General features: G+C 49.0%; 1 protein-coding gene across 2 annotated transcripts in view; it reads right to left on the bottom strand.

Annotated features, from left to right (window-relative positions):
• Positions 1–2,620: 2,620 nt before the first annotated feature.
• Positions 2,621–25,690, bottom strand: part of STXBP1 (syntaxin binding protein 1) — a 58,975-nt gene continuing 35,905 nt past the window's right edge. The window contains exons 8-20 of one of the 2 annotated variants that reach the window (XM_033122625.1): positions 25,605–25,689; positions 24,743–24,873; positions 23,587–23,694; positions 22,513–22,573; positions 21,105–21,170; positions 20,317–20,397; positions 18,274–18,412; positions 17,484–17,593; positions 16,341–16,442; positions 14,602–14,687; positions 11,340–11,494; positions 9,691–9,816; positions 2,621–4,588 (exon numbers count right to left, since the gene is read on the bottom strand). In XM_033122625.1, the coding sequence (XP_032978516.1) occupies positions 9,707–9,816; positions 11,340–11,494; positions 14,602–14,687; positions 16,341–16,442; positions 17,484–17,593; positions 18,274–18,412; positions 20,317–20,397; positions 21,105–21,170; positions 22,513–22,573; positions 23,587–23,694; positions 24,743–24,873; positions 25,605–25,689 (1,234 nt within the window). In that variant the 3' untranslated portion in view covers positions 2,621–4,588; positions 9,691–9,706. Of the gene's footprint in view, positions 4,589–9,690; positions 11,495–14,601; positions 14,688–16,340; positions 16,443–17,483; positions 17,594–18,273; positions 18,413–20,316; positions 20,398–21,104; positions 21,171–22,512; positions 22,574–23,586; positions 23,695–24,742; positions 24,874–25,604; position 25,690 lie in introns of both variants that reach the window. The other variant, XR_004424624.1, reaches the window with a different exon arrangement.

Below are 25,690 nucleotides of genomic sequence, written 5' to 3'. Positions count from 1 at the left end.
CGCCCCTGGGAGGGGTTGTAAATATTTAGAGTTGCTACAATATATTATGTGAAATGTCCAGTTTTCAACAAAAAGGTGCGAGGTACGCAAAGAAATAGGAAAATATGGTCCATACACAGAGGGAAAACAGTCACTAGACTATATCCAAGGAGGCCTAGATGTTTGACTTACCTGACAAAGACATTAAATCAACTATTTAAAATATGTTCAAAGACCTAAAAAAAACTATGTCTAAAGAACTAAAGAAAGGGTGGCCAGTTAGCTCAGTTGGTTAGAGCGTGGTTCTAATAACACCAAGGTTGCCGGTTTGATCCCCGTATGGGCCACTGTGAGCTGCGCACTCCTTAAAACAAAACAAAACAAAAAAGAACTAAAGGAAATTCTGAGAACAATGTCTCACCAAATAAAGAATATCAATAAAGGGAAAGAAAATATTTTTTAAACAAATTCTGAAGTTGAAAAGTAAATAACTGAAATGAAAAAAGTTCAGTAGAGGGACTCAACAGCAGATTTGAACAGGCAAAAGAAAATATCAGCAAACTTGAAGATAGGTGAATTGAGATTATCCAGTCTGAGGGGCAGAAAGAAAAAGAATTAAGAAAAATGAACAGAGCCTCAGAGACCAGTGAGACACCATCAAACATACCAACATACACATGATGGGAGTCCCCAAAAAAGAGGAGATAAATGGGAAGAATAAAATTTGAAGAAATAATGGCTTAAAACTTACTGTATTTGATGAAAAACATTAACTTGCATATTCAGTAAGCTCAATGGACTCCAAGTTGAATAAATTCAAAGAGATTCACACCTAGACACAACATAGTCGAACTATAGAAAGACAAAGACAAAAGAATCTTGAAAGCAGCAATAGAGAAACTATCACATGCAAGGGCTCCTCTATAAGATTAACAGCTGACCCCTTGTGAGAAACCATGGAGGCCAGAAGGCAGTGGAATGACATTCAAAGTGCAGAAAGAAAAACTGTCAACTAAGAATTCTATATCCAGCAAAACTATCCTTCAGCTCAGTGTCACTCTTCCACAGGCATCACTCACAGGAGGGAACAAAGTCCCTCATCAAGATCATGTGGATTTGAGCCTGCCTGATGCTGAGGTCTGTGTTCCTAGTCACTGTCATTCTGCCTCCCAGGAACAAATGCCTGGTGTCACACTTAGTTGGGTGTTGCAAGCCTCTTAGCAGGGTCTGGCTGAGACCCTTAGCCTGGACCTGGGCCCCTAGAAAGACAGAGTGACAGACTGCAGCTCAGGGATCTGTCTTGGTTTAGGATTGCTTATTGATTCAGCACTATCTGCTTTGGTTTGTTTCAGAACCACCTGCCCCTCCAAGAATATTTAACACCATTGGAGACTTTTTGGAGGAACGACCTGCAGGCTCCCTCTGTACACAGAAGTCCAGGAGAACCAGGACTTCTGCCAGGAGCATAAAAAAGGCCAGACTTGTTTGCCTTTGGGTGGTAGTGAGGGGGATGGAATGGAAAGAGGTACCAGGGACCCTGAGTCAGAAACAATCAGGGACAGAGAGACTTGCAAACAACTACTGTGGGCCTGGAGGATAAAGATGTCTCTGGGAAGATGGAGCAAACAGTATTTACTTTGCTTTAATGTAGACACAGTGTAGAACAATTTAGAATTTAAAAATTCTGATCTTGGATCCCATTCCAAGGTGTTTTGGTTACTGGTGAAGCAACTCCTGACATAAGACAATGAGTGTCGGATGCTCCCCAGCTGGAGGGAGCTTTGTGAGTTACTGCATCTCACTGAGCCTCAGCTTCCTCAACTGTAAAATGGGAAGGACCCACCCAACAGACAAGGTATGTGAGGGGACTGACATGGAGCAGGAACTCAACAGGTGGTCACTGTCATCATTACCTCCCTAAGGCAAGTTTCACCGGACAACAGCCGGGTTGGGGAGGTGCAACTTCCATCAACTGGCTTTGACCTGTTAAAATTTCTTAATGCTACTAAGGAGATAAGGATTTGAATGAGAGAGTAACTGGAGACAAGATTTCCTACAAATAGCCCCATTTCCCTATGCCCAGTGTTCTAGCAGGTTTCCAGAGTGACCCCAACCCTAACTTAAGGGTCTACTATGCAGGCTGGGCGAAGCTCATCGCAGTCTCCCCAAGTCATGGAAGGCCTTTGAGACAAGCAGGACACACACCAGCTTCCGATCTGGAAAGAAGTTCAGAAGAAGGCTAGACAGTGTGGCAGCAGGGACAGAGGACGAGAGCAGTAACACTGATAAAGTGACCTCATCACATGCCCTGTGTACACCATCACCACATGCTCGAGAAGGGAGCACTTACAAAGGCAGAGCTCTGCAGTCCCTGAGACAGAAACCTTTTAGACAGGGAGAAATAAGGCAATGGAAAGACTACCTCGTCTACAGGCAGTGCTTGTTGCTGCGAGGGGCCCAAGACGAGCTTCACAGATTGTCCCCAAATGTCAGATACCCATAGATCCTAATACAAGTAACGGTGACCTGGATCCATTAGACTCCAAGCCCAGGTTTGGGGTGGCTGACGTCCTCTGTCAGGGACCAGTGCAGAAGGCTTTCTCCCACCACTTCCCACAGTAAAGCCAGACCAGAGTCACCCTGGACACTGAATGGGCGCTGATTTATTTATTAGACTCGAGTGCTTTAGTACAGAACAGTACAGAGATTATACATGTTTGTGCTTCAATACTTTTAAACACTGAGATTCTGATAATTTCAAGGTAAACAAGTTTCAAGACAGACTAGCTTTTTTAAAATATCCTTTTGATAAATTATTTTTATATAAATAACAGACAAAGGAAAAACCAACATGTTTGACAAACGAGGTCTGAAGCATGAGCATCGTTTGGTCAAGGGGAAGGGACAAAACAAGCAGTAACAGTAAGAAACAAACCAATGCAAGTACCTACAGTTCTGTCCTAAGGAAATAAGATCGATATCTTAAGGGGGAGAAGGGAGACAGACCTGAAAACTAATCTGAGCGCAAAAGGGACATTTCAAAGCCTTGAGAAGAGAACACCACAACGCATCTGTCAGGCGGGCGAGGAACCTATTCTGGAAGGAAAGCGGTGTTGGGGGGTGTTAACTAGCATACAGCACATTTGCAATGACATCACGAGACAGTGATATACACATGGTCTGCAGGAGTTCGAGGGTGGCGGGGGAGGGGGCCGGGCAGGGGACATTTTTGTGACTTCCACTGTCATTATATTTCAGGACAACAGCAGCAGAACAAATGGTACTCACTCCCGGAGAATGAGAACTGCTGAGTCTTGAGGATGACGAGCCATCCTGCCTGCATTTGCTTCTTTAATTTTTGCATTAGAGCTACATTTTGTACAGCTAAGTTTTTATACAGAGAATAAAATGATCATTTACTCTTACAAGCACGACAACATAGACCCCACACTACAAAAAATAAAGTATTATGAAGTATCTTAAACTGAGGCTAATCTGAGTGGGAAAAGGTCTGTATAAATCCAACGGGCTAGTCTTCCAGCTACGTGACGTCTGAGGGGATGGGCCCTCTGACCAGCAGCCCGCAGAACCCATTCTGTTCTAGTCCATTCCCGACCCTTGAGCTTTACCCCAGGCTGACCCCACTAAGAAAGAGGTGATGGGCGTGATGCCTGGGGAAGGAAGGAGTCCGGTCGAAGGAGCAGGCCTAAGCGCTTCTCCAAGAGACGAAGGTTCCCAGAGGGAGCCTGCTCCTCACTTGTCTCTCCGGGCAGGGTGACCTGGACTATAGAATGACTCCCCCAGGATCCCAGCGCTGTGGACACGGGCCAGGCTGGGTACCGCCTGGCACCCAGCCTGACTTCATGTGGACACCCCATCGCCACCCACAGCCACAGCACCGGAGGGACGAGCCCCTGGGGAAAGCAAAGAGGTGGGTTCCAGCTCAAACCTCCCAGGATGCCACCTGATCTTCACTTCCAAGTTTATCTGGAAGAGCAGGCACTGAGGGGTAGGAACTGCAGTGAAGAGAACAGATTAATCCTCAGTTTGAAACACTCCCAGAACAGACATCTCTATGAGTCTCAACAAGAACAGGAACAATCCAAGGCTGGTTTTGAAAAACACCCAAGCATCTAACTTCCCATACTCAAGCAATTTGCACAATTCGTACTGGGTTATGTACAAGGTCACGGAATCATAACCAACAGGGAGAAGGTGTCCATTCATTCAAACAGTTCCGAAACTTCCCCAGCAGCGTGCCACTTACACGCGAACTTCTCCTCTTAGGATACATACAGAAGCTAACTCTTTTTAAAAAACACTATGCATTCTTTTCTTTTGTTTCCAAGGAGGAGAGGGCATCATTTAACATGAGAACGCAGCGGCACAGTGCCGGCCAGGGCGTGCAGAGCTGGGAGGGATGGAGGGAGAGGGGTCAGCAAAGTAACCAAGGCAGTCAGGTCAGCGGCAGGGGCTGCGGAGCACTGGGGAAGAAGGCTCGGTTTTTGGAGGGGCGGCTTATTTTTTTAACTACTTATTTCTTCATCTGTTTTATTCAGTTTCTTCAGCGTGTCCAGCAGTTTCTGTGGGGTGAGAATGTGCGTGGATCCTGGGGAGGGGGGGCAGAAAAGAGAGTGAGTTTGCTGGCGCTCGTGTTGCACACTTCCTCCTTCCCTGCTCTTCTAGATTCCCACATCTGCATCCGCTTCCCCGCACCCACCCTGGTCTTGGTCAGTGGAAGCAGGGAGGGGAGTGGGGATTGGGGTTTGGGGCCATGTCATGGGCCTGGGAGACATTTGGAGACTGTGGATAAACGAAACACATCCTCTGGCTCAGGCAGGGTCCCAGGCTGCACCCAGGAAGGAGCACGCCTCTCCCTCAGGGCTCAGCGCCATCTGCCAGGGGACGGGGGCAGCTGCCTTTTGAACTCAAGGGGAAGCCAGGGAGAGAAATTCCAAACCATAAGGCAGGAGAAAAGGTTGGGAGTGGGGCAGGGGTTACGTGGGGGCCTGTGTGGAAACAATAGTACCTGCCAGGGAGGCAGTTGATGGGCAGAGCACCCTGGGGGAAGCCACTGACCTCTGGGAGCCAGCTGGTTGGTAAGCCAGCTGGTGGGTACTGCCGTGATGGGTGGGACCTCAGGTGTGAAAGGGAGAGGACCGGGGTACCTGAGGCCTTACCTTGCAGAGACCGCGCATTGTAAGAAATTAGAAATGCTTGCAAAAATTTAAGCTAATGGAATCAGATATACTTCTGCAAAAATAAAACAATAAAAAATAAAAAAATAAATGAAGTCCTTTTTCATAAGGAGAGACAGATCTAGTAAGTGCAGTAAAAAAAGATGCATGGACCGTGTGGTTTGGACATGGACTTACTCAAACAGAACAGAAGTGACTGGTGTGTGAGCATGAGGCCTGCACGCATGCAGCAGTGGGCTTCAAAGAAAGAAATCCTGGTGGGAAAGAAGAACTGAACAAAAGAGATCCGTACTTGAAAATGTGCCTCCCTGGAGATGCAGGCAAGGGAATGGGCCTTCATGGGAGGAGGGGAACAGAAACGTCAGGATGCCAGATTTTAACCTCGAGGGCAGGCAAAAGGCAGCTTTGGCTGGCTTGCTGGGCATGATTCCACATATCAGGGTCTCTAAGCTTTTGACCACTACCTGCTCAGCTGACCCGTGACTGCTGGGACCGCAGGCCTGGGACCTTCCTGGTCATCCAGACCGGCAGAAAACTTGTAAAACCCTCTCTAGTGAGAGCGGCTTCTTCCAATATGCCGTTCTCTGCAATTCAAGCCCCAAACGCCCAGTCACTGCTGCGAGTGGCTACTTCCCAGAGCGACTCCGTGCAGGGAGAGGCTCAGGAGCTTCCCAGGTAAAGGCAACAGCAGGGCAGAGGAAAGGGTCAGAGAAAATGGCCCCTGATGGCCTCCTCCCTGGCCATCCACTGAGTTCCAGGAAACAGGAAAGCAGACTTGAGTTAGAGGAAAAATCAAAAGGGGACTTCTGATCAGATGCCCATCCCAAAACTGCTCCCTACCCTTGCTTACATGCAAATTCAGGATTTGGGAGAGGCCAAAAGAGGTTAAGGAATCCATGCTCTAGAATTTTCTGATACTATCTGATCACTGACCATCTGATGTTCCCAGTCTTTGTTAAAGAAAGAAAATTTCCGGGACCAAGAGTATGGGACAAGCAGCAAGGCCCCCAGGGCGCTCCACAACAGGCACGTTCCTGGGCCCTCCCTCACCTGGTCTGTTAAAAGGCCCAGACCAGCTGGTGTTAATCCGAATCACCTGAGAGCCAATTCTGACACCCAATCATCTGTACTGTTTTAATACCATGGCCCAACTTTTCACCACTACAAATCTGGCAAATTGAGTGGGGTGAATTTAATCCACACTTTGCAAATGGTCTCATTTTGAACCCACATATGCCTTCTGGAACTGCAAGTGGGTTCCATTGCTCTAAGGGTCCCTCTTATTCTATATAAGTGGAAGATTGTGAAATGGGAACGGTGGCCTCTAAAAACAAAGTCATCCAAAAGACTCAAAGCTGTGGGCCAGACAGCGAGCTCTGCTAGGACAAAAATCCTTCTTTCTTCACTAGTGGAATCTGAAAATTGGATGAGTTCTTACAGATCAGCGCGTCTAGTCTCTTCATTCAGCTGAAACAGACCTACTGACTCAATGTCCAGGATGCCACTAGGGCAGGTGAATATTTCAGAGCAGCCCAGGTGAGTGTGATGATTTGCCAGGTTTGGGAAACAGTGCTCTGGCCCACCCTGCACCTACAGATGGGAGAATGAAACCCAGAGCGGTGGAGTGCTTGATCGCTGCAGGTTGGTGGCACAGCCAGGCCCAGAAGCCATGCCACTGGTTTCAGTTCTGGGTACCCTGTGGCCTCCGGAGCCCCAGAAGGCAATGTGCAAGGGGAGTGCTTAAATAGCAGCTGGGCAAAGGGCTGGCTCTGAATTCAGTTTCAAATCTGAGTCCCCCTGAAAAATGAAACTTGTCTGACCCCCATCTGGAATAAAGCACAACACTCAATATAAAAAACCAAAAAATTTCTGCCAAGTGTAAGTGCCATACAAGAGGTCTCAGCCAGCCTTTCAGCCGCTTTCATTAGCCTCTGACAGCCTCTGGACATTCCCTAATGATCAGCACTTTTAATAAACCACCCAGGGTGTAGAGGTGAAAATCTAATAAACAGATTTCACTTCTCAGGCACTCTGAAGGACGAGTGATTAGCAGGGATTAAGACAAGGTTTGGGGGAGTCTGCCTTACCCGCTATCCATCCCCACTCCCTTCTACGCAGATCTGGGGAGCCCGCCTCAGCTCCAGGAGAGGGAGAAGCGGGGAGAGGACAGCCAGGCGCCGACACCCATGCACAGGCGCCTGCTGGGGACTCTCATTCACTGCTGAGAGGGAAAACTCATCTTCTCTTGAAGGCTACGTTACTGCAAATAGCGATATTCGGGAGAAGACAACCCAGCTCCCCAATGTTTGGCACGGCCCTAGGTTTTGGTCATCTGGACAATCACAACAGAAGGGGCAAGTCAGATTTGAATCTACCTTCTGACCTCCCTGGTATTAGGGCTCTGGGCCTCGCTTTCTCTTAACTGAACTTTCCAAAATCCAACAAAGCATTTCAGAAGCCAAGAAAGTACAACCAGAGTCTATTCATTCTCCCTTTGCTTTGATGGCAGCTGAGACCCTCTCTGTTGATCGAACCTAAACCACAGGAAGACAGTTTGCAAAGGAGACTTCTGAAGCAGGGAACCCAGAGGGAGTCCTAGGAGGTGCCCTTGGTGCCCGGGCTTGTGATTCTTCTAGACCCTGCCAGTGGTCTGCCATTGCCACAGCTCAACACCTGTCCTTCTCTAAGTCTTAAAATACATCCTGCAGCAAACACAGCCCACCCACCTGCCATCTGCACACAGAACGAGGTATCTCTGATTACCAACCTACCAGGCTGCTTCTAAACAATGACTGGTTTTTAACACTGAGGTTTTTAACACGTTTATTCACTGCCCCACTGGCTCGCTTTCTTGGGGAAGGCGCCTGGGCAGGGTGAGAGGTGGCCAGGGCCACAGTCAGGCCCAGTGTCCTGGATCACAACCACTTGCTATTTCTTATCTCACTACTGTCCCTCTGTGGGGAAGGAAAGAGGAGACCAACTGGTGCCTCCTGTTCTGACCTTCAGAGCAAGTGCTTATGGGACAAACACACTCCCTTTATACAAACAAGCACCTTCCGATGTTACCTAGCCACAGTTCTGATGGACCATTCCCGAGGTTCAGCAGTGCAGGAGTGGGCGGGGCCGCGTGCTTTGAGTCCCCGTCTGAATTACTGATTTAGACGGCAGAGCTCGAGGAGCCTTGGGGCTGTGATCCAGCCTCCTGGTGTTCCGCTCAGTAAGTGGGAATGACCTGCCATCACACAGGTGCTCATGGCACAACTGGGGCCAGAGTCCAGGTCTCTCCACTGCTCACAGGTGACTCACAGTCTGAGAGTCACCGGGCCGTGTGTCAGCCCAGGGGAAGGGATATGATTAGGGTCCATCGTTGATGGAGTACACGAGGTCAGGGACACAAAATGTGGCCTCGTCACAGAATGTGTAACGAAGCCAAGGCAGGACCAACACAGCAGTGGAGTTCGTCCACATCAGTCTACCGTTCACACGTTAAACGAGGTTCCCAGAACAAAAAAAAAACGAAGGATGGAAAGAGACGAAGGAACGATGACAAGAATAAAATCTGGATAATCTGCCAAACCGACAGTGGGTTCCTAGGTAACTGAGATTAGGTACAAGCGTGGTGGGGAGAGACGCGCTTTACAAGAGCACATAGCATCAGGAACAGATTTCTACCCAAAGGCTCTCAGACCTTACCAAGAGGCTTCAGCTGGAAAGGGGGTTGTGATGGTTCAACTCTTGAAAGGATCACAGGACAATTAAAATAAACGCAATGACAGAAAGAGCAAGTGACTATTAAGTGCTGTATTCCCCAGAGGAACACGAGACATGAGCTCTTTCCGTGGCTGGCTGGAGCTCACCAAGTACATGGTGGCTTGTGGTCTCACCCGCCCCTTAGAAATTGTCCCTCGGGATGAGTGCCTGTCCCAGGAAAAAGGCACTGACAAAGCTAACTACCCCTGACTCGGGGCCGATTCTGACGCTCGCCGCTAAGCCTTCCACACGATCACCTACCCATGGCCACCTCCCCTGGTTCTGCTTCTTGGCCACGACCGTCCCTTGAACGCCTGCTAGCCTCACTCTCAAGTTCACACCATGTCGCAACCAGGACGCAACGTGTTCTCTGCCTGGTACCCACAAATCCACCCCTGGGCCAACAGGCTTGGGCGCCGTGCCCCTGGCATCCCTCAATTTTCAGCCCCCTTGAGAGGACTGTTCACAGCAGTTATTCTCATTTCCAGGTTAAAACCCGGTGGGCTACAGCTGCTGGACTGAGCAGCAGGCAATCCTAGGCAGCGTGAGCTGGCAAGCTGGAGCCCGAGGCCCCCGGGGCAGGGTGTGTGAAGGCAGCGTCGGACACATTTTCAATCGGTGTTAAGAACTGCAAGCATTTTCTTGTTAAAGAAAAATCAAATAAATAAGAAACTAAAAAGGGAAAAATAAAAAGAGTGACGGAATAATCAAAGAAAACCCTTCAGAGTGGAAGAGTTTCTTTTCTGTAATAAGCTGCTTTTACTTTGTTTCTTTGGCTCTCACTCCATTGTTGGAGCCTGATCCTCAAAAGATACCCTAGAGGACTCCCTGAAGTCGGGGTGTCTCAGGTCCATGAGAAATTTGGTGGGAGTAAGAATATGAGTAGAACCTGCGGGAGAACAGAGGCCAGCTGACTGCTTGAACAAAGGTACGTTACAGGAACATGCCAACTTAGGCCTACATTTTACACAGCCAATGAGGTATGAGAAAGCAAGACGGGCACACGCATGCACACACACACGCACACACACTGCAGGATGGCTGGCATGCACAAAGCAGGTCAGTCCACACAGCGGACGTCGGCTGTCTGCGTGAGGCCCCTCCGTGAATCCGCATGGGCCACTTGATCTCCCCAGGTTGCCACCTCCCAACAGAGAACCTCAGGCCAGGGCCAGAGCTGCAGAGGGACATTTACCCCCGAGCCTGGTTAAGACAGCTTCTGCCCAGGAAAGCTGTGTTTGAGCTGAGAATTATCCAACACATGCATGCAACACATATGCAAGCAGGGAACAGGGAGCGCTTAATCACGGGGCCTACGTAACAGAAAGGAAGAAGCAATACAAGGACCAACGGCAACCAGACAGGGGAAGCTTTAGGGAGCGGGCAGGCGGGATGTCCAATCTCCCCACTAAATGGTGGTATTCAGAAGGTGGCCAACAGTGCCAGGTCCATGTTGAGACACCCAGGAATGGCCATATGGACTGGGCTGTAAACCTGCTTGCTCTGAGAGCCTGGGGGGGATGGGGAGGGCACTGAGACTTGGTCACCCTCAAGGGGGGGAATAAAATTGACACATCTTCTTAAGGTAAGGGGAAAAGGACAGAACCTGGCCAGGGTAGTAATGTGCTGAGAACCTCTTGCCCATCAAAGTCAAAATGTACCTGGTAGCGTGCTAAACCGTTTTATTAAGGGCAAGATGGGACAAAAAGGAAGGCCTAGAAATTGTGGAAGCTCCTACAGGCATATAAAGGGAGAAAAATCTCCTCCTGCTGCATTAAGTCAGCTCTTATGAGTTGCTTCCTTTCTTCTGGAAAACAAACAGGAAATACCAGAAAGGGTGTGAAAGACCCAGGAAGCAGTAGGTCCAGGTTGGTGGGAACCCTTAGCAGAGTCCAGCAGTCAGGCTGATAGGTTTTGGGTAACATCTGCTCGCACACGTCTGTCCATCTCCGACTGGACAGATAAAGAGCGGGTCACAATGTAACTTCCTCTCAGTGAGCACCTTCTGGGTGTGAGGCCCAACGCCGGGACACTGACAAGTCCCACCTCAGGCCTGGTTCGGGGCTGTAAGTGGGTGTTCTAAGCCCATTAGGTTGAGTAAGGAAATCGCAGTCTGCGAAGGTGGCGCCCTGGTTCCACGAGGCCGCAGGGCGGAGGCAGAGCAGTGAGCCTGGGGCTGATGGAGTCTGGGGTCAAGCACTTCCCTCTACACGCATCTGCCTCCCATCAAGAGACGGTGTAGACATGAGGAAGGAAGCCTTCGCCCCTTAGCTTGTGCCATCCACAAACGGCTCTAGAGACTAGTTGTGCCGGGGCCATGGAGAGTTGGAAACAGAATGAAACACCAAAGCATGGAATGGAGTCAAAGTGCGGTGAAGCAGCCCCTTCCCGCGAGAAAACGGGCCTACTCACCTATCAGCACCTCCCACTTTCCGTTGGCCTGCGTCACCTCGTAAGCACACCGCATCTCATTCAGGCTCACGCCCCCCAGGATGAAAATGATGAGGCGGGGCCCACTGCGGTACTCCCCGGGGGCCTTATTCTTATGCCAGTGCCCATAGCGGGCGCTGGGGAGCGAGCAGGGAGGAGAGAAGGGGGGGAGAGAGAGAGAGAGAGAGACAGAGAGGGACATTAATTACATTTACCTGCTCCTACAGTACCTGGCGCGTCGCCTCCGTGACTCAGTGACACATTCGCCCTGCGCACCAGTGACCAGAGCAGAGTAATGCTCAGTAAGTGTTGTCAATGAACTGCAGTGCAAAACATCAAGCGCTTTTGCTGCCGGGAGAAGAGTCACTCAGAGCGCCCATGCCGTGACCCTGCCACTGTCTGAGAAACACGGAGGCAGAGACAGGTTCAGGGCGGTGCTAAAGTTGGGCTTGTTAAGTGCAACAGCTTCGCCCACCACGACGTTCGTCCAGGCGCCCACCCCTGCTCGTACATGTTTCTAGGCTTGTCTGGGACGTTCTGCTGGCAGGGAGCAGGGACGACAGTCTAAGGCCCGACTTCACAGCCCAAACGTGCGGGGCGCCTCAGCACGAGGAGCCAGCAGGAGGGAGACACAGCCCTTGCTACCAAGAATCAGGGCTTTACGGGGTGGGTGGGGCAGGCGGGTGGGAGACGGAAGCTACGATGGAGAATAAGTAGCTCAGTGTCACGGGACAAACGCAGGGAAGGGCCACCTAGTGCTATCCAAGTGTCACTGTGGAAGGCTTCCCAAAAGAGGTGACACCGAGCCGTCTCTGGACACACGGGTTTCGGTTCCCTAGTTCTGCAGAGGTGCCCACTCTGCCACTGGGCCTCCTCACTAGATCTTCACCTTGTCCTCAGGAAGAATGAGAAAGGGGTACTTCTACCGTGTTTCCCCGAAAGTAAGACCTAGCGGGACAATCAGCTCTAACGCCTCTTTGGGAGCAAAAATTAATATAAGACCCGCTATTATATTATATTATAATCTTATAGTAAAATAAGACCCGGTCTTATTATATTATATTATATTATATTAATTATATTATATTAATTATATATTACATCATATTATATAAGACCCAGGCTTATTTTACTATACTAATTTTTGCTCCAAAATTAATTTTTAGAGCTGATTGTCCTGCTAGGTCTTATTTTCGGGGAAACACAGTAGTCACTTTCCAAGTCTCAAAGGCACTGGGGGCCCCTGTGGGGCTGACACAAAATTTCAGTCACTTTCTCTGCCCAAGCAGTCACTGGAGGTTCTGCCATCGTCATCCAGCCTGGCTGGGGCACTAGCTGGGAGTTTGCATTATACTCCAACGTTGACAATAAACATTTGGCCTCCACTGCCATCAGAGGGGGTGCACAATGCCCTATGTGCCACACAGGCCTTCAGCGCCCCCAGGAGAAGGCCTGAAAGTGAAGATGGAAGGAGGGGGGGCGGGCACAGTATGAGAAGAGGGACAAAGGCGTATATCCTAGTGTTACACCAGTGCTCCAGGTCACCTTCCTGGCACTGATGACTCTCCTGTTCCAAGCTCATGTTCAGCCCTGACTGTTCTCCAGAGCCAAGCAAAGGTCTCGCTATCAGAGAAATACAGAGTAGCCCCCTACCACCTCAGGAAAGGTACCAGACGCTGCTGTAGTTTGGGGGTGGGGGGGCGGCGCTAGACTACACCAGAAAGTGAGTCTATAACAGGCGTCACACCACGGAGTCCCAGGGATAAGCCTGTGTAGTGCAGATATCCCCCCCACCATAGAGCACAGCAGGGAAGGTTTCTAGATTAGGGAAGAAGGAGAATGAGAGGAAGAGCTCTCGAACACAGACCTCGCAAGGCACTGTGGATGACCAAGAACATATATTGTGTAGAACCTGGGGACAGACTCTCTCCTGACACCTTGAAGTTGAGACGTGTCTGAGCATCACCAGAAACCCAGTCAACCCAAAGCATCCACGTGTCCCCCATCTGCGTTTCCGTCAAGAACGGATCTGAGAAATGTGGCTCTGTGCAGACAATATATTCATCCCCTTCTTAATTAATAACTAAAATCAATTCATGAATCAAAAGTGAAGATAGAATGCACCAAGGGCCTGCCACGTGTCGGGCTCTGCTCTCGGCACTGAGGATAAAACACACACCAATCCCTGCCCTCACGAGGCTGACACCCATGTCGGGAAAGACTGACAATCAACAAGATAAATAACAACAGGACACTAAGAGGTGGCATTATCTGTGGAGAAAGATAAAGCAGGGAAGGGAGATGGGAATCGTCGTGGGGAGGCTGGAACTTTTCCTCTATTTTCTGTAACACCTATATTGAGTGATAATCCCCACATCATACAATTCACACATTAAAGTGTACAACTCCGTGGTTTTTAGGATAGTCACAGAATTGTGAAGGATCACCACAATCAATTTTAGACCATTTTCATCACCCCAAAAAGAAACTCTGTACCCATAAGTGGTCATTCCCCGACCCCCAACCCCCATCCCTGGCAACCACTGACCTACTTTGTCTTTATAGATTTGCCCATGCTGGACATTTCATATAAATGGAATCATATAATATGTGGTCTTTGTGATTTGTCCTTTCGCTTAGCATAATGTTTCAAGGTTCATCCATGTTGCAGCTTGGATCAGTCCTTTATTTCCTGTTTGGTTAAGTAATACTCCATCTATAACTCTACCACATTTTGTTTCTCATTTATCAGTTGATGAACATTTGGGTCATTTCTACTTTTGAGCTATTATGAATAAGGCTGCTAGGAACACTGGTAAACTGTAATTTTAAACAGTAATTATGGAAGATCATAAAGGGTAATACTTGAGTAAAGACCTGAAGGAGATAAGAGGCAAGCCATGCGGATATATTGGGAATAGATCATTTCAGGCCGTGGGAAAAGCAAGTGCAAAGGTCCTGAAGCAGAAGTAAGCCTGGCATGTTCAGAGAAGAGCAAGGAGTCTGGTGTGGCTGAAGTGGAGCAAGAGAAGGGAAGAGTGAGGAATGAGTCCCGAGGAACACACACCGGAGGGGAAGGCCTCACAGCTGCTGTAAGGACTTGGCCTGCTCTTTGGCTGAGATGAGAACTGCGGGAGTGTTCTTACAGTCACGAGGCATCACAACAGGACTACTGTGTAGCTGACATCCAAGCAGAGCCGGTCCCACTTGCTGACCCCCTGCCTGCTCAGGGATTCTCACCTACCTGACAGCCGTGGTGCTAAAGGAGGCAGAGGAGCGGGTAGAGATATAAGGGTAGTGCTTGGTGTCCAGTTTGTCCTCAATAGTGTCCTGGAAAGAGACAAGACTGATGTTAGGTCGGCCACTGGTCTGAAAAGAGCTGCCGGAAACCCAGGTGAGATGATTCAAAGAAAAAATCACTTAGCAAAAACCATGGCCAGGTCTGCACCAACCAGAGCTCCCTCGCCTGCTGCAGACGCCCAGTGTGCACCAAATGCTCCATCACCGGCAGATACATTGAGTAAGCGTGTAGATCTACTCTTTAAGAGAAGTTTAAAAAGACTGCATTCTTTTTTCTTGTTTCCCTTCCAATTTATTCTTTTGTGAGATTATAAATGTTGTATTTTATCCAATAAAGTACTGACACTTGCCACCAGTTTGGAAACTAGACACAAGCAGAGTCTCTCCAGCCAGAGAAACCTTCCCCCCTCCTCTTCCCAAGGGTTTAATTATCTGGTGGGTGGCCCTAGCTATCCACCTCCTGCTGTTTAGAAATCGACAATCCCACTTACAGCTACCATGTGAAGCCCACGCATGTGTCTTTGGGGGCTGGGGAGGAGGGGCAGAAAAGGGGAGCAGAAAACAAAGGAGGGAATAGACAGGGTTTGGCTTTATCTATTGCACTGAGCAAAGAAATGTAATTGGTTTCTAGATGTCTCATGTTCACCCATCGTTTCAGTGTGTGGATCTTAAAAATAGGAAGCTGACTCACTAGATATTTAAAGTTTTTATTTTAACATACAATTCAGTACAAACACCTGGACTGCTATGAATTAACAAAGGGATCCTGGACAAGCCCCTTCATTCTCAGAACCCCACTCCTGCCCACCTGTCAAGTGCAGGAGTTGGACAGATTATCTCCCATCCCCCACAAAGATCTAGCAGAGTAGAATTCTATGCAGGGTTTCCTCACTCTACAAGAAGGGAGGGGAGGGCCACCACAGGGAGACTTTACAAATATGAGACACCTACTATGGACAAGGCACGGTGCCAGAGGACACGTCAGTTAAGGGCCCAGGACCAAGGTATAAAAAGGTGAGCCAAAGCACCGAGGAGCATACAGGCGCATAAAGAGCCTCCCTGACACACGCTGCAGGAGTCCAGGGGAGGCCTCTGTGGGGCGGGGGTCAGACGGGTGGGGTGGTGTGTGGGCACAGTGAGGCCTGATGGGCCTCTGCAGGAAGGCCGGATTCAGGAAGTGGAGAGGAGAGTGAGAACAGCCCAGACGCGGGTGGCTTTGAATAGAAGAGCAGAAGCAGAAATATGTTTGGCAGGGTCTCTGGCTGGCACGGAGGGCGGAGGGAGGGGAGCAGTGGGAGGAGATAGGCTGGGGTGACATTCCATAGGCCCTTTCGCACCGACAGCGGTGTCATGTGGCACACCCACACCTCAGCGTGGACCTTGTTACTCACTGGACCTTTAAATGCTGTGATATGTTTGGTTCCTTTGGGTATGGTGTCATCAAGGCGTCTCTACTGTGGGGCAAAACCATATAGATCTTGGGGAACCGCACCTGGCGGTCTCTTGGGACTGTTCTTCATAAGCCCTCAGGACAAGACATGCTCTGAGGCCAGCGAGCTTTGGAGTCCTGGGGTGTCACCATCACCTGAGAGCAGGCGAAGCTGGAAGCACGTGGGCCTTCAAGTGAAGAGCCCTGGGCCCTGGCTGTCCCTCTTCACGCCCTTCCACCCCACCGTCACTGACCTCCATGATGTCCTTAATAATCGGGGTCCACCGTGAGAGCTGGTAGGTCTGCTCACTGATGCGCTCCTTCCGTTCTGGCTTGCTCCTGCGACGCAACGTGGACTGAAAGCAAACACGCTCACGATTAGACTGAGGCAGGGGCCACGTGGGCCCTACGTGACTGTGCTGGCCTCTAGAAATTCTTCTCGAGGACTCTCAGAGAGGCAGCACTGGCAAAGAGTAATGAGTAGGGGACAGTTTCCCTGGAAAAGCCAAAACTATGCTCAGGAACCTGGATTAAAGTTCGTTCTCTAAAATCATGAAAAATGGCAAATGTGGGTAAACATATGTGCCATTTTAAAACAATCCAGGTATTTAAAAAAAAATAATAAAGTGATTATGGGAGAAAATACTATTTCAGGTGTGACTTAGTCTTTGATTTTGTTTCAACAGTATAGGATGTCCTAAAGGAATCAGTCCCTCTTGTCAATAAGGGTCTAAAATTGCCAGTTACATGTCTCTGGTCTGTTGGCTACAGAACAAAGTTTTTGGCTCCAAGATTCCAAAAGGAGCGCTCCCGAAACTCTAGCTTTATTAGCACTACTGCTGGGCTGACTCCCTACAGACAGAAAGCACACAGTGGGGCTCCTACTGGAGGGGGGCTCCTAGCCAGTACTCTGCAGAGTGCTCCCGCCTCTTCCTTGAGTCCGGGCGTCCCGCCCCCAGCCTCTTCTAGAGCTCACTGCGTGGTCGGGCCTCCCAGACTTGGTCCTGCATCATCGCTAGCACAGGGGACTCAAAGTAGGGAACTGCCTGATGCCAAGTGCTGGATGTCCCCTCCCAGAAGATGCTGAGTCTGCGTGTCCAGAGGCAAAGCCAGACCCACCTGAAGGAGCCGGTAGGACCCCGTGATGGGCTGGTTCACAGACACAGCTCAGCTCTAATGACTGTGTGACTCCTTGATGTGCACGGCTGGGTCCTTGGTGCTAATAAAACCTCTATTTTATTTACACCTCTGTATCTTTATTCCTCTGATTTTATCTGTTTCCTCTTTCTCGATGTTGAGCGTGTATCATAAGCTGCCTTCAGTAAGCCAGGGGAGAACAGGCAAGGCCCACCAGCTTCCCTTCTGCCGCCCCCTCCCCATCACAGGCTGGCCCTTACGTCTGTCACGATGGGCACCCCGAGATGGGCCATGTTGGTGATGATCTCACTGTCCTCCGGGGGGATCTGGGCATGCTGGATCAGTTTGTTCAGGTTTTCCTCAGTGATGCCTAAGAGAACAAACCCCGGTCACCACACCCGCCACTGCACACCACGCACTCAGGAACGGTGCCCCTTCTCCTTCTCCTTCTCAGGATTAGTGGAAATTAATCTGTTCGTTGCCTCAACTTTACTGCAAGTCAAAGACAAGATCAGGACTCCAATTCCCTCCCCACCACTCCATCCCAGGCTGCGGCCATCTTGGTCCACGTTCCCTCTGCCCCCTGCTTCTCAGCCGTCCCTGCCATCCCTGGCCCACGTCAAAGTTAACTTGGACAAGAGAGTCTCTGGGTTCATCTTTTTGCACAATGGCTTATGGGCAACTATGATGTGGGTAAATCGGTTATTTAAAGGCCCAGATTACAAAGTGATGCAAGTTACAAGTATCTGGCAGGTACGCGCCAAGAAATTGGCTGTGAAGCTCTCCCCGCTTTGCAAGTGCCCCCTGCTCCCTCACCGCCTCCCTGTCCCATCTGTATGTCCCATACCACTGGTTCACCCCAGGATTACCGGGGGACACTAGCCTCTAGCTGCAATGGATCTGCCAACATTACATTTTCCCAAACGTAAAGAGCCGCTAGGATCTTCTTGTTAATACCCTTCCTCTTCCCTTTCTCACATCTTTTCAACTACTTTCCCGCCTTCTTTTCTCTCTCCCAGCTGCGCCTCCTCTGCACCCCACCATTCCTACCATTCTTCAGGAAGATGTAGAGAAGGATGATGCGGATTTTGTCGTAAGTGCTGACGTTTGCATCCAGCAGAATGGGGACGATGGCTCTCATGGGGTCCTTGATCTTCTCCCCTTCGGCATCCGTGCCCATGGCCAGGTCCTGCAGGAAACACAGCGCGCTGGCCCCATTTCTGGTGACAGTCATAGGTGGTGACTATCAGAAAGTTCCTGGCCCGTAAATGTCTGGGATTTGCTGTTGGGATGGGGAAGGTCTTACACAGGTACTTCTCTCACAATGTGTGGTAAGTAGCGCTGGCAGAATTAGCACTGATTTCTACATCATCAGCGAGACCAAAGCTCCAAATCTCACTTTCCACACACAGAAACCACATGACTTGCCGTCTTGTTTAAAGGTAGGCTGTTCCCTTCAGGGAAGTGCCTGTGCCAGCTCCTCAGGGAAAGCCTCAATCCTGGTAGTTCTTCTAGAGGCACAGAGCCCTGCAGGGGGACCGGGGCTTAGAGGGACGCACTTTCCACACAAGAAATGCTTTGGCATTTTAAGGTGCCTCTGCCTGGCTCTGCTTCCCCTGGCACTAAGGACGGCCTTTTGAGTTTTAACTGCTCAGGTTTTTAATCTTCCAATCATTTCTAGGGTGAGGAGGAAAAAAGAATGGGCTCTCAAACCTGCAAATCCAACCCAAGGAGATGAAAGAAGAGAGAAGGGCTGATAAAAGAACTGAAGATGAGAGAGAGCGAAGTAAGCACTGTCTGCTGGCCTCACTCTGCGACCCAGGCCAGACCAGGACCCAGTCTCAAGAGGCCAGAGAAAGCGGCACCTCAGCCTCAGCCCATCAAGGACCATTTGGTCTTGTTCTCAGAGACCAGCGGTGGCAGCTTCCTTCATGGCTTTACAGAGGTTGCCTGCCCGAAGGTTCCCTTTTTTCTCTGGAGATCCCGGGAGTCCATAACAATCATGATCTCGAGTTCATGGTCTCTTCCCAGTCTGGGTTGGAGGAAGGCAGGTACCTCTCCTAGGCCCTGTCACCTCTCAGTCCCACCACCAGCCTCAAGAGACACTTGTTCAGCAGCATCTGATTCTAATACTCTCTAAAAGTCAAGTTAAATGTAACAAATACTACTGAGCACTTCTGAAAAAATGTAAACTCCCAAGGATTAATCCCAATTGCAGTTTTACTGATCTAGTGATAATGTCTTCTCTGGATGGTCAAGTTCTTTTGGAACCCTTGTGTTTACCAAGATCACCTGTGAAGTGGACGGATTATAGCAGCGCTGCTTCCCCTTAGAAGAGAGGCAATGCATCAGGACAGCCATCAAACCAGAAGACTTCCATCCTAGCTTTACCCCGAGAACTAGAGCTGGTTTTTTTCTGTGAAAAGGGACCTTCCGCTGAGGCTACAGGAGCATTTAAGCCCTTTCTTCTCTGAGAAGCTGACCCCAGTTGAGTATTTTTATCACACTTGAAGAAGGAGTGCCAGGATTTACAGACTCCACACAACACTCCTGGAAATTGTGGCAGCACTGTTATTTCCCTTTGCGGATGAAGAAAATAAAGCAGGGAGAAATGGGCACATCAAACAAATCAGTGACAGAGACAGAGCTCAAATCCCAAACTCTCAACTTATAGTCCTAACTGTGATCAGTGAGGCCGTGGGTCAATTTCCGTCCTGCTACTGCACTCTCCTCTGTCAGCCCCTCAGTCTCCAAAGCTGGTGTGGCCACGACAGGAGGAAATACAGTCAGAATACAACATTCAGTCAGCTCTGTCCATGGAGGGCTCAGAGCTCCACACATCTCCTTTCAGCCATTCCAGGGGAGATGGAGACTTTGGAAAGCCAGGCATGCACAATCCAAACGGCACGGCACTCCAGACCAGCCTCGTCCCTACCATTGACAGTGGAGTGGCACTGGCTGAAGAGGTGAGGGAACATGATCTAGTAGGCTATCCCATCTCAGTTTCCTATGATTCTGCAGGATGTGCAAGGTCAGATGTTAAAATGCAGCTGGGTAAATGCGCATGGCCAGAAGAGAAGGAGAAGGCCCTACCTGCTCCACGCGGCAGAGCTTATCCACGGTGCCTTGGTAATGCTTCATGCAGTCCTCAGCAAGGTGCAGGTGGGTCGAATACTAGGACAAAGTTTGTGATCAAGGAATTACTGAGTCATACAACATCTACCGAGCACCTACGATGTATAAACACGGGGCTAGGCACCCAAGGCGGCTCCAGCCTCATAAAGGACATGAAACGTGTTCAGGCCGGTACACAAACACCACAAGGTAGGAAATTTTGTGTCAGGAGAGAGGGACAAACCACATTCTAAGAGCCAAGAGGAAGGAGGGATCCTTCATGGGGGTAGGGTGGCAGGATGGCTTCACAACATGTACACAGATTCTTTGATCCGCCTCCCCCAGGAGGTGGAGCTTAGTTCCCCTCTCCTGGAGCATGGGCTGGATTTCGTGATACCCTCCTCGTGGACAGTGTGCAGGAAGTGATGTGTGACATCCCAGATCAGGACACAGAGGGAAGTGTGACTTCCCCTGAGCTCTCTCTCTGGGGAAGCCAGCTGACATGTCATGATAACTCTCAAGCAGCCCTGTGCCAGGTCCACGAGGGGAGGAATAGGAAGGACAAAGAGAGAAATATACGGAGAGGAGGAAAAAACGTCATAGGAAATAAGCTCTCTATCCCAGCCTTCCATTTTTGTCTGACAAAAATTGAAGACAACTAAAAATCTGTGGATTTCAATGAATTGCTTAGTGTAGTGGGGCTTTGAGAAGTCTTTTTGTAGCTATTTATACCCACGATTCCAATCGACCACTTTGGATCGCCATACCTTGCTGAGCTCCTTCTGGTACTGGGGCATTTTCTTCAGCATCTGGGACAGGTCCCGCATGGTGGTCTGTAAGGGAGAGGACAGCACATGGTCTCACTCCAATGGCCCTGATCTAAGAGGCTGTGCAAGGCTGGGCGCGTAGGACAGGACAGCAGCCCGCACTGGACTTCCCAAGCGCATGCTCTGTAACTCTCTAAATGAATCTGTTAAACACAACATCATGGCTGTTTAGACGGCCAGTCAGGTCTCTGGGTCAAAAAACTACTGATCCAAATACTATGACTGTCTGATTGGTGGGAATGGAACTCTGAAGTCTAGCAATTATGCTTTATGTTTTAGACTAGAAGGTTATTGAGAGCATAATTCTTGCCAGGAAAGAACAACTTTTCTTCTATATACTGCCTTTCTGTATACTCTACTCAAGTGCTCTCGGCATCGAGTTCACATTTCATCCCAGAGGAAAGGCTGTAGTTGTGTAGATAGGTGACAAGTAGGCAACAGGCAGGAAAGGTTGGGATCCGCCTCCTGACGGGGAGGGTCTGTTTACATTCTAACTTTGTGACCCACCTAATCCCACTCATTTTTCCAACAAAAATCTATTGAATTACTACCACATGCCATATACTTTTAAGGGCTAAAGATACAAGACAAAAAAAAGAAATTTCTGCCTTCCTGGAGCTCACGTCCAGCAGAGCAGCCATCCACTAAGTGGATAAGCACTCTTCCAGGGCATCAGAATGTGGGTGCACAGAGCAGAGGCACCTCATTAGTCTAGGGAGGAGCAGGGAAGGTTTCCCCCCAGAAATGACGCCTGGGCCAAAGGGCCAGGACTTTACAAGGCTCGGCCCAGGCAAGAAAGTCGGGTGCCGATGGAGCAAGGCAGTGGGGACAAGAAGGTGGAGAGAGAGATAGGGCCAGAGAGAGACCCTGGAGCCTGACGACCCAGGTGCTGTGAGACGGCCACAGGTGGGGCTTGATTGTACAGGGAATGGGAAGTCACTAAATGGTTTTAAGCAAGGGAGTGACAGAATCAGAGCTGCGTTTCCCTTGACTAAGACGGGTACGCCACCTCTGATAAACAGTCCGGATAAGGAGAGGCCCAGATAAGCTAGGGTATGAATGCTAATTCCACCACAAGCTAAAAAAGATGTCCCAGTTCTTCGGGCTTAAAATGAATCGTGATCTAACACAGTAAACACGAATCTTTAGTGTTACAAAAAGAAACTCCCACAAATATCAACATATGGGGCTCCGGATTTCAATCTTGAATGCAAAATAAGACAAAATGGTTGTAGATGAAGAGAGGACTACAACCGCCCCCCAACTCACTAGTCTTACGCAGAGGAGCTGCTTCTAGAGAGAAAGCAGGGATCAGCTTAAAGGGCACTGGAGGCTAGTGTGGGTTTACCTTCTCTCCAGTGTTCATTCTCTTGCTAGAAGAAAAATCTTTCAGAGAACGGGTGACTTCCCTGGAAGACAGAAGGAGGCAGCTAAGTTTCACAGCAACACCAAGCACCTCTAATGGATGCTACAGGAGCAATGCAAGAGTCTTCCTTTAAAAAAAACAAAACTGGGGACTTTTCCTGCCAAGTAAGGTACGCGTTGAAAGTGATTTCTAAGAGGAGAGACAAAGAGACACATTGTTTTTCTAACTCATATTCTAAACCAGGACGTCCAGAGTGGGGTGTACGAGATGATTCGAGAAGAAGATATTAGGACATTATTTATGTTTATTTGACTTCATCCTTTTCAAATCTGTTTTTGTATAGGCTGCAAAATATACACATTAGTACAATAAAGCATATATTGAATTCATAGATAAATTTAAATACTGGAACTGTGAATCAACATTTTTCTAAATTTGAGTGATCCAAAAAGTTTGGAGACCACTTCTAAATAACTGAGCTAATCATGACTATTATTTTCTCACTCTTCCTCGTGAATTTCTAAGGACATCACCGAATCAATTGTGTAGCAAAATGTGTCTTTCTGCAAAAACAGAATTGTTTAAAGGTCTGATAACAATGTTTAGGTATTAGAAACATTTTGAACATTTCCAGGTAGGTTCAGCATATGCAGATATTATTAGTTCTTGCTGGGGGGGGGGGGGGGGGGGATACACACCAGCTAAATAAGCGTGAAGTGGAATGTGGATCTTTCAGCGGAAGGAACTGCCTTTCCATGTTTAGTGTTTATAAAGCATTTTGCTGAGAGCGCTACAAATGCTTCCCAAAAACTCTCAAAGCCCCCCCAACACAGGATGGATTTTGTAACTTCCTGGAGTTGGTGGAGCCCGAGCTCACAGATCAGAAGGGATTTGTCCTCATAGGTTAGCATGTTGGCTGGCGCCTTCGCTGAGGCAGGGAGTTCATCCACTGACGAACTCCACCCAAGCTGCCCAGAGCATGCGCCTCTCAGAGACCACAGACAGGGAGACTCATTTGCCCTGGAGGACAGCGGAGGAGAGGAAAGGGGCTCTTACTGGGACACCTCTGCAATGTGCTTGTGGCGTAGGGTTATCCACAGGTCGTCGTCCTCGTCCAGAAGCACTTCCTTCACCCGTGCCTCTCCGATGCCACTCGTCTCATACCTAGAGAAAGGATGTCCCCACAAAATTCATCCAGTCCCCTCTGGTTTATGATAGACAAGAGCTCACAGTCCGCAGATGACAAATGCCCACATGAATGATTTCACAAGCCCCATGACCACCCGATGTGTCACTGTCTGTATCAGGTCTATGGTATGAGCACTGACACAGCTAATTCCTTGGGCAGGGAGAGACCCAAAGCTCTAACCAAGGTTCGCTGACTTGAAGTTCTGTATTAAAATCCTCAGGGTCAGCTGACAGGAGGACCACCTGAGCCACCTGGTCCAGGCGTGAAGTCAGGGTATAGGTGAGTTCAGAGTTACTTATAAGGGACAAAGATCATGTCTGTCCCTCTCTGAGAAAGGACTGGATACCATCCTCAAATGCGTGGTGACTAAATAGCCTCCAGCAGCTACCAGTAACAGGCCCCCAGCATATGATCACATGTGAAATCATGAGCATCTAAGGAAGGCCAGAGTCATGGGGGCCAAAAGGGAGAAGAGCAGAGATTCTCACTCATATTTTTAGAATCTTCATTTTGAAACCACTACTTTCATTCGTGATCAATGTTGTAAAATAAATGACATGAGAACAGTGTTCCACAAAAAGAAAAACGAGTTTTTAGAAACAAGTTTCTAATGATTGCTACCAAGAAAAATGTTTATAATGAAGAAAACAACTTCTCTGCAAATAGAGTTTAGTGAGAAACTCCTGTTGATCTATTTTGTCACATTTCATGATCAATAATTAAGAAGGTTCAACTCTGAATAAGAATATGCACACAAGCCCAAATTGACATATTAACACATCCAAGCAGGCTATGAACTGAGGTGATGTGAGCTATGAACTGCAGATCCAAAGTTCTTGTTCTCCCCCTAAAGGGGCCTGAATTCCTGGTTAGAAATGCCATTGGATTTTGGCAACTCACAGAAAAGATTGCAGATATCAATGCACTTGCTTTTCCTAGGATTCATGACGTCCTCTTTTTAAAGTTAGAGGTGTTTCTGGTTTGTTTGCAAAGCTGCAGTCCCTCTGGGGGGTGTGCACTTACTTGTATACGTCATTCTCAATAGGCAGCAGATCGTAACTCATGGCCTGAAAAGTCAGTTCATGCAGTACTGGGGAACAGGGATCGAATCCACGGTCCAGGATCAGGAGCTGCGAGCGAGCCTTGTCCGGGCCCTGGCAGGAAGGACACAGGGAGCTTTCACAAGCCACCCCCCCCCCAACTCCAGCTTCTCCAACTAGCGCAGGCCCTCCTGTAAAAGGGGGCAGCAGGAAGTGAACTCGGCGGGAAAACCTACTAAAACGGCACTGAACATAGTTCATTTACTCCTTGACAAGAACACAAGTAAACATGTGAGAATGCAATGTGTCTACTTGATAATGAGTAAGAGTCCTTTGAAGCAGACCCCAAATTGCGGCTGGGGTCCAGAGTGAGCTCAGGAAGCACAGCACCGCCTGGGTTCAGCTACAAACAGGTGACCCACCATCCTGTCTGCCTGGGACTTTCAGTTTTAAAACCAAGATAATGAGGAACTGTGTCTGGACTGCAGTGGGGGTTACGTGAATCTACACGTGATAAAATTAAATGGAACACACACACACACACACACACACACACACACGAGTACATGTACACACTACTGAAATCTGAACAAGGTCTGGAGATTGTACCAATGTCAATTTTCTGGGTTGGTATTGTACTACTGAGGGGGTTCCCCGGATGGAGGGCTTTCAGTGCCCAAACTGGGGAAGTCCTGGCGAACAGAAACAAGTTGGTCACCATAGCTCCACTGAACAGAACGTGAATCAGCCCGCCCAAGGGCCTGAGCACTTCACTGGAGGCCACGTGCAGGAACAGCGGCACTCACGTACGCGCTGTGAGCAACTGAGCTCTCCCCAGGACTTACCTCCCCCATGGTTGGGTCATCGGCTTTGTAGGCGTCGAGTTTGTCCTGGATTAGCTGAGCCAGCAAAGCATTGTCCTTGTATTCCC

This window comes from Rhinolophus ferrumequinum, chromosome 12 (assembly GCF_004115265.2).
Source record: "Rhinolophus ferrumequinum isolate MPI-CBG mRhiFer1 chromosome 12, mRhiFer1_v1.p, whole genome shotgun sequence".
Classification (NCBI taxonomy): domain Eukaryota; kingdom Metazoa; phylum Chordata; class Mammalia; order Chiroptera; family Rhinolophidae; genus Rhinolophus; species Rhinolophus ferrumequinum.
Note: the sequence above shows the minus strand (reverse complement) of the source record. Positions and strands in the feature narration are given on the sequence as shown.